This window comes from Chiloscyllium punctatum, chromosome 38 (assembly GCF_047496795.1).
Source record: "Chiloscyllium punctatum isolate Juve2018m chromosome 38, sChiPun1.3, whole genome shotgun sequence".
In the NCBI taxonomy this organism is placed as follows: Eukaryota; Metazoa; Chordata; class Chondrichthyes; order Orectolobiformes; family Hemiscylliidae; genus Chiloscyllium; species Chiloscyllium punctatum.
This window is the reverse complement of record NC_092776.1, coordinates 48,525,849-48,538,340: the sequence shown is the minus strand read 5'-3', so window position 1 is coordinate 48,538,340 and position 12,492 is coordinate 48,525,849. Positions and strand designations below refer to the sequence as shown.

Sequence of the window (12,492 nt, the reverse complement as noted above, 5' to 3'; positions counted from 1 at the left end):
TCTTTGTTATGATTGGCCCACTTTTCCTGCAAGTCTACTTTCACCCAAAAAGGAATGTGTAACTGTTACAATGCAGGCACTCAATCTTTAAATTTTACCAGTTGTTATGGACCAGGTCCAGCCACTCAAAACATTTTTAAACAGGTAGCCCAGACCGTAACTTTGCTATTTGTATCAGGTAAGTATATAGTGGATATTTCCAGAGTGAATTAGCTGGTTAGACTGCTGAGTTTTAAACAAACAGAATTTATTTACAAAATTACAGAACGAAACACCACAAACTGAAACCTGAATACCCCAATAACCTGAACCCAACAGGCTATCCCAATTTATTGATGCTGTTCCAAAATACTTGCAACAATCCCAATCAACAAACCCCTTAGCGCAAAGACTAAAGATGACACAAAAAAACTTACAGGTTACGAAGTCAGAAAGGCACAGGAAAGGGGAGAGCGTCCAGTTCCAACTGTGACCCTGACTCAACTAACCCCGAACTGAACTGACCTGCATAGCTTCAGAGCTAGCTCCACCCCCTTGATTATACCAGTTTTTTTAAAAAAGCTTGAAAGCTTTCAGCCTGAAGCATTATCTGTTAGGTAGAAACAAAAGGGCCCCAATGAACCTTTCAAACTTCAGTTATGTTGGAACCTTGGGTCGTTTAGAACCTCTCTGGAAAAAATCAAGGACAACATAACCTTGTAAAAGCTTTGTGACACAGTTGCTTATCTACCGTCATGCCTTTTAATGGAGCTATTCAGTCCATCACACCCAACTCATCCCTTATATTTTTGCAGTTTCTTTCCACTCTATTTTACATCCTAGTTTCAGAAAGTGTGACTTCAACTCTGATTCTAAGCCTTACAGATGTTAGGACATCTGTAGATAATTCACATATTTTCCACCATTTCTTGACTCTTCGCGCCATCCAAACTCATTGCACACAGTGATATTCTGTGCCAATTGCCTTCCTCCTCTGTGGATTTCCAACTTACACAAATAATGCCAAGCCATATTCTTTTTCTTTCTTGTCTGTTCTCCTGAAATATTGAATGCCCTTGGATGTTGACTCTTGGTTAACCTGCAGGCATATCTCTGGAATCATTTTCACATCACATACCTTTTTGCACTGTTAATCAGCAAATTAATAGTGAATGCCCTGTACATGTAATGTTTCCAGATTTTTTGACATTATTGCTCAATTCTTTGGACTGAAGCAGTGTTTGTTTCTTGTACTCACTTCTCTGCCTTTCACTTTAGCTTTCTACTCTACTTTTTTATTTCCATCTTCCTCTCGCTTAGTCTTACTCTCTAACTTAGGTTCCTGTCTTGCCACTCTAGTTTTAGCCTGCATACAATCGTCTGATAAGCATCAGGCATACTTCTCAGTGAGTAATGCATCTTGAATCACCTTATTTGTGAAACCCAAATTCAACAACAAATGTAAGAATGTGGACTTCAGTTCAGAAAATACTCATTCTGCTTCCACAAATTGTTTGGGAAGGAGCTCAAACTGAAGTAATAACATTATGCTAAACTGTTGTCACCTACATGGATGATGCAAGATTGACAAGCTAAATATAACTAGTCTTGAACATGAAGCAGGGCTCAAACATCACGATCTTCTGCAGTGCACTTTTCTGCAGCAATCACCGAATAATGGGAGTTTGTGTTATGCAATTATTTGCCTGACTGAGACCTTTCATTTGAACAGAAATCACTGAAGAACAAATCTGTTTTATATAAAAAGGAAAAAGAACTAAATGTCACCTGCCTGCAAACAATATCTATGCCTCAATGATCACAAAATGGCATTTGATTCAAATTACCAAATGATCACACACCAAATTCTAGTCGGCTCGATGGATTTGAGCCAAACTATCTAGTGATCATTATCTTGTTCTGTCAGTACAAGTGTTGGGTGAGACAAAGTTGTTGCATTATTCATTCCAGGATTAATTCATAACTCCTTGTGTAAGTTGCCAAAAACAATGTTAAGTTGCAAGGATAGCACTGAACATCTGGTGTTCGATAAAAGTGCTTATAATTTCTAAAACAGATGGCATAAATAAGTAGTGAGACATTGAAATATGTACTAAGCTGCAATACCTAGAAAATACAGGCACAGATTATCAATACTAACAAAAACAAAGCTGACCAGTGGGTAGCAATCCTCAAACTGAAATTGTTATTACTAATTCTATTACATCAGCAACAAAAATTAAACTATTATAAGTTACAGCAACAAAGCATTCATTTACCAATATGCAAAACCCATTCAGTAGCCTGATAATGCATATAAAAAATAAACTTTAAAAAAGGTAGTAACCAGCAATTTGGCTCCTCCCACCTGCTCCACCTTTCAATAAGGTCATGGCTCAAAAGAAGGTGCACCATCAGTGTAAAAGAGACTTCATCAGAGTGGGACAAAAGCTGAGTTCGTGAACTGGGAATTTGGTTTAAAATGGAATTTGGGAGACAGGTTTGCTTTAAAGTGTAAAGAGCAGGGAATTGAGTGTAATTCATTTATAAAGTAAGTAAATACTATAGTGATGGCAGGATGAGTGACCTGTTCCTACTGGATACCAAGTTGATCCACAATGAATGCATCTGTAGTGTTCGTGGCTCAAGGAATTTCAGTTCTGAGTTGAGGAGCTGGAATCCAAATTGCACCACATCAGGGAAAGAAAGTTATCCAGATACTTTACACCTATCAGACTAGGTAATTCAAATTTGATCCCTATTCAGAGACAGGAGGGAGTGACTAAGGTGAGGCAGTTATGGGGGACCCAGCTGCTTGCCCTTGAAAGATTTTCAGTCCATGCAAGTATCCCAACATTTGTAAGACATTTCAAGCTGTGTGGACAAGAGTGGGGATTGCAATCAGGATTAGTGAACTGACCACAGCACCATGGCACAAGGAACTACCCAAGTGGAAGGAGGAAGCAGAAATATATTAATGGTAAGGGACAGTACAATTCAGGGGATAGATACTATTCTCTACAGCCATGAGCAGGAATCCTTGCCCAGTGCTGGGGTTAAGGATGTCTCAAGATTAGAGGAAAACATGGAGTCAGAGGGTGGAGATCCAGTTGTCATCATCCATGCTGATATCAATGATATTGATGGGACTAGAAAGAGGATTCTGGCGGAAGAATTTGAATAGTTACGAGTTAAATTGAAAGGCAGAACCTCACAAGATAATAATTTCTGGATTACTACCAGAGCCATGAGCAAACTGGATTAGGATAAATGACGTCAAGGTGCCAAATGCATGGCACAAAAATAGATGCTAGTGGAATGCATTTGAGTTCAAAGGGGACTGGCATCAGTACTGGGGTAGAAAAGGTAGAAAGGAAGCATGTCCAATGCTTCACTTGAACTGTGTTGGGACCAGTGTCCTGGCAAACCAAGCAGGAGTTGTAAAGAGGGCTTTAAACTAATTAGATAGGGGAAGGGTTTACGATAGGGGAAGGGTTTACGATAGGGAAATGTGGCTTATAAAGCAAAAGGATTTGGCAGAATTATAGGGCAGCTATTTGGATAACAGGGGGTACCAGAGTGGGACAGGAAGGGTAAGAGTGTACAAATATAGAAAAAAAACTATGGTAAATAGAGTCAGAAGGGGAAACAAAAATAGGAAAGATAGTAAGCAGAAGTAACCTATAGGCTCCCTAACAGTAGGTGTTCTGTTGGATAGAGAATAAATCAGGAGATAAAAGAGTCATGTATAAAGAGGAGTACATTAATCATGGGTGACTTTGTTCTTCTTATAGATTGGGAAAGTCAGGTGATCAGAAGAAGCCAGATAAAGAATTCAGAGTGTATTCAGGACAGCTTCTGAGAACAAAAAGTTGCAGATCCAACCAGAGATCAGTTTATTTTGGATCTGGGTGATGTCTAATGGGATTCATTTAATAAATGATCTCAAAGTAAAAGACCCCCCAGAAAAGAGTGATTATAATGCAGTACAATTTAGCATTCAGTTTGAGAGCTAGAAACTTAGATCAGTAACAGCTGTGATAAACTTAGATAAGGGAAGTTACAAAAAAAAGGTTAGAACTAGCTGGAGTGGAATGAAAACGGAGTTTAGCAGCAAAGACAGGCGTGGAATAATAACAGATGTTTCAAGAGATAAGCACCTTTGTTGTGAGCCACAAGTTATCAGTGAGAAAGTAGGATTTTAGTAAGGGGATAAGCCAACCACAATTAACTAGGGATCTTAAGGCTACCATCAAGTTCAAAAGAAAGAAAACAAAATGTGACAAAGATTAGTGGTAAACCAGATGGCTGGGAATGCTTTCAAAAGCAAAAGGAGAGCAAAATAAGAGGGAGAAAACAAGCATTGAGGATAAAATCCAAGTAACATCAACTCAGACAGCGAGCTTCTTTAAGTATATAAAGAGGAACAGAGAGGCAAAGTAAACATTGGCCCCTTAGAGCAGGAGGCTGGCAAAACAATAATGGTGAACCAGGAAACGGCAGAGGAGTTGAATAAATATTCTGCATCAGTCTTCATAGTAGAATGTACAAATCACATTCCAAAAATAGTAAAATCAAGGGACGGATTTGGAGGCAAAATAGTGACCACTAGAGAAAAAGTATCAGGAAAACTAAATGGAAATAAAGACTGACTTTTACACTAGACCTGAGGGAATACTGGTCAAATCAGAACCCTGAATTCAGTGACATGAAATTGGAAGATTTAGAGACATTGATTTCTTGCAAGACATTCTGCATAAACTAGGAGCAATAGTTAATGCTGCACTTGTGGCTCAAAGAAAAGGGGCTGATGAAAACTTTGAAATAAATACAACTGAAAGCATTGTAATGAACTGCATAGAATCTATAGCATAGAAAGAGGCCATTCAGCCCATTAGATCTCCAGTGACATTTATGTTCGAGTCCCATCCCAACCACCATAACTTTTCCCATAATTTTCTTTCTCCTTTAACCATGCACTCATCTAGCTTTCTGGAATTGCTCAGTCACAGTCAAGCTTTCATACAAATTAGTCATCATAAGAAAAATATAAGTGAAAACCAAGAGGAAGACAGAGACTGCTTACTCAACAAAGTTACTAACATCAAATAGTATAGGATTGCAAGATGGATATGATTACAGTTGCAAAGCTCTGGGACAGAGTCAGTTAGAGAATGGTGTTAATAATTCCAACTTCATTTGCACCATTATTATTTTTGCCTGATGCCATTACTCTTCAATTGCTCAATGTTTCCTCTTCCCTTCAACGAAATACAACATATATTTACCAATCCTGTCCTATTCAAAGGGAATGCAATCAGACACTGTTTATAATACAACAGAGGCGACATTCAGACTTATGGGATCAGGCAGCCAGTAGGGATGCAAAATTCAAGGACAACTTAAGTTTACAGGATCTTATAGGATAATAACAAAAGCAGACCTGAAGATGACTGAAAACTGAGCAACAGTGTAAATTGTGAGGGAAAATGAAAGAGGTAGTTAAATATGTATATTTCGTACAAAGCTATATTAGCATTATAGACTCTGAACAAATACTTATAACCTAAATCGTAGATACTTACCAATTTCATCAATAAAGACAATAGCAGGTTGCAGTTTGACAGCCAATGAGAAAACAGCTGCAGCCAGTTTTTGGGATTCCCCATACCATTTATCTGTCAAGGTGGAAGGCTGTAGATTAATGAACCGACAACCTGCTTCTTTGGCAGTAGCCTTGGCAACAAGTGTTTTTCCACAGCCTGGAGGTCCAAATAGGAGCACACCTGTGTGTGAAACACAATCAATGGCATTTTTGAAAATTGCTTAAACAACATCATACCATGAAGAATCCAAGAAAAATCTACTTCTATTTTGTACCAACACAGTCAATTTTTTAAGCTCAGTTTCGACGTGTGCATATATAATAAAAAGAACATCCAGCTGGTCACTGGAATCATGCAGTTTCCAGAAGAAAAATTTTGGACCAAACCATAAACAATATGTCAAGATATTCTTGACTGTCTAACCATATTGCTGCAGTATTACTAGACTTGCGTTTTCCAAAAGGCAATTGGTAAAGTGTTGCATCAAAGTTTATTTGGTGAAAATAAAAAAAAATTATGGTGTAATTGGCAGCATATTGGTGTGAATGTAAGATTGGCTAGCTAACAGGAAACAGTAGATAAATGGGTTAGCTTCTGGCTGGCAAGATATAATAAGCAGTTTGTGACAGGAAGCAGTGCTGGGGCATCCATGAATTACAATTTGTTTAGATTACCTGGATGGAGGGACCAAAGGTATGCTGATAAATTTGCTAATGACACAAAGATAGGTAGGATATTAAGTTGGGAAGAGGTCGCAAAGACGTTACGAAAGGATGGAGACAGGGTTAATTGGGTAGGCAGACGCCACAAACAGCTTATGATGTGAGAGACTGTCCATTATGGTAGGAAGAATAAAAAGAAGCATATCATTTAAATGATGACAGACTGCAGAGGGTTTTGGGTGTCATGAATCACAAAAGATTAGTAAGCAGGAACAAGTAATTAAGAAACTAGCAGAATGTTACTAGTTATCATGTAGGTAATTTAGTACAAAAGTAGGGAGGATACGCTTTAGTTACACAGGACATTGGTGAAACCGCATCTGGAATACTATACGTATTATTTAAGGAAGGATGTAGTGCATTTAAAGCAGATCAGAGAAAGTTTACTATACTAATATTTGGAAATGGGCAGATTTTTGATGAGGAAAGATTTATTAAGCTAGGCATCCATTCACTGGAATTTAAAGAGATGACTCAATTAAAGCATACAAACTTCTAAGTGGTCTTAACAGTGAGAATTTGGAACGGATGTTTTCCCCTTGAGAGTTTAGACCTCAGAATCACTACTTAAAAATAAGAGGCCACTTATTGGAAACAAAGGTGAGTTTTTTTTTGTTTTGTCGAAGAGGATCCTCAAAAGGCAGTAAGCACAGTCGTTGAATATTTTTAAGACAAAGGTAGATTAATTCTTGATAAGCAAGGGGGTGAAAGGTTAGCGGGTAGATGAAATGTGAATTAAAGTAACAGTCATATTAGCTACAATTTTACAGTACAGTGGAGCAGGCTTGAAGAGCAAAGTGGCCCTTCTGAACCTCATTCATATGTTCAATTGCCGTTGATAGAAGAGACATCCAAATTTTGATCACTCTTTACAAGAGTCAAAAGGTCTGGCTTGAATTTTAAGACAATGGACCTTAGTATTAGATTAGTCAACCAGTAGAAATAGTTTCTCGCAATCTGCTGTCTCTGGTTTCCCTTAATACCATGAAAACTTTGATCAAATCACCACTTAAGTTTCTAAATTCCAGGGAACGTGACCACAGTTTTTGTCTTATCATTGTTTGATTCTAGAATGCTAGAAATCATTTGAGTGAATCTGTACTAAAAATCCATCCAAGGTTAATATTTCTTTGGGAGGGAATATCCATTGATGTCAGCATTATGGATTTCCATTAAGCGTTTGATAAAAGTTTCTAAAAAAAGACTGTTAGTTGAAACTAATTGAATTAAAGACTGTCCACAAGACTCAGTGAGAAGTATGATGAAATACTCTGCCTCTGCCTGGATGAGAGCAGCTCCAACAACATTCAGAAAGCTCAACACCACCCAACACATCAGCCTGCTTGATTAGCACCCACCTAACAACTTCAACATGCACTTTCTTGGCAACTGATGCACACTTGTGGGTGGAACAGTGGCTCAGTGGTTAGCACTATTGCCCCTCAGTGCCACGGACACGGGTTCAACTCTAGCCTCTGGCAACTGTATGGAGTTTGCACGTTCTCACCCGTGGGTTTCCTTCGGGTACTCCAGTTTCCTCCCATAATCAGAAAAGATGTGCAGCTTAGGTGAATTGCCCATGCTAAATTGCCCACAGTGTAGGTTATTAGTCAGGGGTAAATATAGGATAGGGGGATGGATTACTCTTCAGAGGGTCAGTGTGGACTTGTTGGGCTGAAGGGTCCGTTTCCACACTGTAGGGATTCTAATTCTAACTTAAGACAATGTACACCATCTACAAGGTGCACTGCAACTACTCATTCAGGCTCCTTCAACATTTTCTTCAAATCGGAGACCGCTACCACTTTGACGGACAAGGGCACCAGGTACACGGGCACATCACCATCAAGTTCCCTCCAAACCATGAACCATGACGACTTGGAATTATATGACTACTCCTTCACTGTTACATGGTCAAAATCCTGGAACTTCCTTCCTAATAGCACTGAGTGCACCCAAACTACACAGACTGCAGCTTCTCAGAAAACAGCTCAACACCATCTTTGGGCAGCACGGTGGCAGAGTGGTTGGCACTGCTGCCTCACGGCGCCAGAGACCCGGGATCCATTCCCGCCTCAGGCAATTGAATGTGTGGAGTTTGCACATTCTCCCCGTGTCTGCGTGGGTTTCATCCGGGTGCTCCGGTTTCCTCCCACAACCCAAAAATGTCCAGGTTAGGAGAATTGGCCATGCTAAATTGCCCGTAGTGTTAGGTGCAGGGGTAAATGTAAGGGAATGGGTCTGGGTGGGTGCGCTTCGGCGGGGCGGTGTGGACTTGTTGGGCTGAAGGGCCTGTTTCCACACTGTATGTAATCTAATCTAATCTAATCTAACAATTAGGAATGCGCAATAAATGCTGGCAATGTCACAACATCCACATCCCATGAATGAATTTAATTTGATAGCAGAATGCCAGGTATGCCTTGTCTGCACACAATAATTCCTATGCTCCATCGAGTCCAAATCAAATTCTGTTTTCTTCTCCAAGCAAACCTATCAAAAAGCATTATTAGTAATAATTAGCTAGCTCAGCACCTGCGGGACCATCCTCCCATGCCAATTTAACAATGAAAGTGTGACTGGCAGGTATGCCATCATCCTGGATATTAGAAGAAAACACCTCAACTGCAAGGCACTGAATGGCCAGGGTCACAGATGGCCCGTGTAGGAGATGGCCTGACGATCAGCCATTTGTTCACAATACAACTTGAAATTTCGCAGCTGCATAGCATTTAGAGTACAAATACAAAGGTGGCCTCTATGCTCACCCCAGTTTATTGTCATGCTGGTAGTCCCATATACCTTTTGGAGGCTGCAGCAGTCTTGAACCTTCAAATAGGTGCCTTTTCTGAATGGGTAATAACACGGTGTCCTTGAGCTCTGAAATGACTTCATCCAATCCAGCAACATCATCCCAAGTAACCTACTCAAAGCAGATGAAAATATAACTGAATGATTGAATTTGCTGAAATTGCTTTATTTCATTCGTCATGTGATAGATTAATGTTCAAATCAATTTAAAAAGGCATAGTCTAATTTCAGAGTGAATGGGTCAAAATCGTGGAACTCCCATTCTAATAGCACTGAGAACATACCAACACGTGGCCTGAAATGGTTCAAGCAAGCTGCTAATCGGCACATTCTCAAGGGTAATTAGGGTTGGACAGTAAATTCTGGCCTCTACAGTGACACCCACATCCCTTAAAAATAAAACCTGCAGTTTCTCACATGTGACTTCTCAAAGTGGAAACATATAGCAGTTGTTGCTCTAACAGAATTACCCTATGATTCCACATTTTTGAGGGCTTTGCAGCAATATCAACTCAAGGATATTATTATCTAAAGGGAGATGAGTTTTTTTTAAAGTGCAAGATTAAGATGACAGAGATCAACTTAATGGTTGGCACTAAGGTAATATGTGGTTCCTAAATGTAAATGGTATAAAGTGATTTTTGTGCACGAGTAATGTCATTTCACGTAATTTCTGCAGTCCAACTGTATTGGAAAGTCACAATCTTTATGACATTGTATGTCATATTTGTGCTGCACTATTTATTTTATATTCTAAAAATAAAACATTTGCCTGGCACTAAACCCACATGGCGTGTATTTTTTTGATGAACTGTTTATAGAAGGAAGCTCAACAAGCATATATGATTGGTGGCATAGGAAAACACAAAATCAGGTGCAGAAATAGGCTATTCAGCACCTCAAGCCTGTTCTGTTCTGTAAAATCATGGTTAATCTGTTTTGAGTTTCAAACTCCACATTCCCATCTATCCTGATAATTGATGATTCTTCCCTTAACAAGAACCTACTTATCTCTTCCTTAAAAATAATTAACGATCCCGCCTCTATCAGCCTCCAATACAGTGCAGAGAATTCCAAAGTCGCACAACTCTCAAAAGAAAATCATTATGTGAAAAAGGCAATTCCTTTTTTTAAAGTAAGTCTGCCCTCATTCTGGACTCACTCACAGGAGGAGCTGCCCTCGTTCGTGACCATCTTGTAAGATCTTATATGTTTCAATCAAATCATCCTTACTGTTCTAATGGAAACAAGCTTAGTCTGTGCAACCTTTTTTCAAAAGATAAGCTATTCATTCCAGGTATCAGTCTCGTAAAGCCGCTCTGAAGCATCCCCAATTCGTGCACAATTTTAGACCAAAACTGCATGCAGAATAAGAAGTGGTGTCAGCAATGCCCTGTCCAACGGATGCATAACTTCCTTACTTCTACATTCAATTTTTCATAATAATGGATAACATTCCATTAGCCTTTTTAATGACTTCCTGTACTGAATTCTTGCATTAGGGCACCTTGATCACACTGCACTTCAGAATTCTGCCATCATTCTGTTTAAGTCACAGTCTATCTTGTTATGCTTCCTGCTAGTGAAGAACTTCATATTTTATTCCATTTGCCAGATTTTTGCCCACTCAATCTACATCAAAATGCATTCTCAAGTTTTCCTCAACATATCTGTATACCTATCTTTCTGTCCTCCGCAAATGTACTTACTTACCATTTCTTCAGTCCATCTAAATTGCAAAAAAAAAGCTTAAGCTCCAACACAGATCCCAGCGGACTCCACTGAGAACATCCTGTCAATCATACCTACCTATGCACATGGATTTCTGCCAGCCAATCTGCCATTCATGATTGTATGTTAATCCTACAGGAGCTTCTACATTGCACAATAAATTATATGGCACCTTGTCAAATGGGTTCTGGAAATCTGTACATCTTCAAGATTCCCTTCATCCACAGCATGTTACTCCTTCATAGAACTACAATAAATTGGTTAAATTTGCAAGGTGACCTCCACACAAAATTCAACTTAAATTATGGCTAATGGTACCTTGTGCAGCTTTGGTTCTCAGTGGAATGTTAAATTCATGACACACAAGTAAGGAAGAAGTAAGACTGATTTACTGCAACATGAACTGAGCCTCTGAATTGAAAATTAAATATGCAGCTAGATCTATTAAATTGAGCTTTAGAAAATTCTCAGCTATGTTTGACAAACCTGAACAACTAAAATAATCTGGAGTGCCAAATAGATGGTAAATAAAATTGGTGTTAACTGCTGGATGAATGATCAAAAGTATGTCTCAGATTTTGATATCAAAATTTCTTTAATGATAGACAAGTTTCATTCCCAGGGTCATTTGCTAGGTATTTACAAGCAGAAACTGTGATGAGACAAAGTAATCAAATTTACTACGGAGATCAATTTTTATTTCTGTACATAAACAAAAATGTAGCTTTAAAGGACAAATTGAAAAGCAGAATACAGCACATACAAAATTTAAAATAAACTTGACTGGAAATAATCAGCAAGTCAGGAGGACAGTTAAACAACCAACATTTCAGACCCATGATTTTTCATCAGAACATTAGTTTTAAAGACCATGTATCAATGAGAATTACTTTTATGCTTTCGAAAAATGAAAATAATTTAGCTATTTTTTAACTTTTCATTTAAAAGCCATATGCACGGATTCTAAACTTTGAAGTACAACACTGTTTAAGCCACAAATATTGCTTTCCAGTTTATCTTTTCTGTCTTTTTGTCTTTTCTGCTTCTGAAGGTAGAAATTGAAGCAGGTAGCCGATGTGGAACATTTATAAGCAAATAGGTTGGGATTTGATTTTGTGACTTTTTTCCCTATTATGATTTGGTGACTTTTCTCCCTATTATGATTTGATCAAGCCTTGGTTCAAAAGTTGGCCAAATTAAAAGTAACAGACTTTTCTAACCTATAACACATTTGACACTTGCACTGAAGTTGTTCATATTTTTTAAATAATATTTCCAAACTCTGGTTTTATTTCATTGAAAAATAAGACAACAGCTTGAAATACACATTGCAATCTGGGTTTTCTTTAAATGCTGTTTTTGGTGGGGGGGGGGGGGGGGGGGGGGGGGGGGGAAAAGGAGTGTTAGTTTGAAGTTTCACTTTTCATTATAGGTCAGTTTATGTGGAATACTCTGTCAAGTTTAATACACACATACTTTGTTTAAGATTACTGCTTGCTTCAAAGAAGGAAAATGTATTAAAATGTATGATCTGTTTGCTTACAGTAGGATTAAATTACCCTATATTTAAAAGGAGTTGGTGTGAAATTAAAAGTGGTTCCTTTTGTTAGCCATGGTTAAGAAAAAATCTGCTACAGCAACCT

The 12,492-nt window shown here is 38.5% G+C and overlaps 1 protein-coding gene across 2 annotated transcripts in view; it reads right to left on the bottom strand.

Moving 5' to 3' along the window:
• Positions 1-12,492, bottom strand: part of atad1b (ATPase family AAA domain containing 1b) — a 46,788-nt gene that overhangs the window by 22,910 nt on the left and 11,386 nt on the right. For both annotated transcript variants that reach the window (XM_072557835.1, XM_072557836.1), the window contains exons 4-5: positions 9,110-9,230; positions 5,565-5,765 (exon numbers count right to left, since the gene is read on the bottom strand). In XM_072557835.1, the coding sequence (XP_072413936.1) occupies positions 5,565-5,765; positions 9,110-9,230 (322 nt within the window). The remainder of the gene's footprint in view (positions 1-5,564; positions 5,766-9,109; positions 9,231-12,492) is intronic.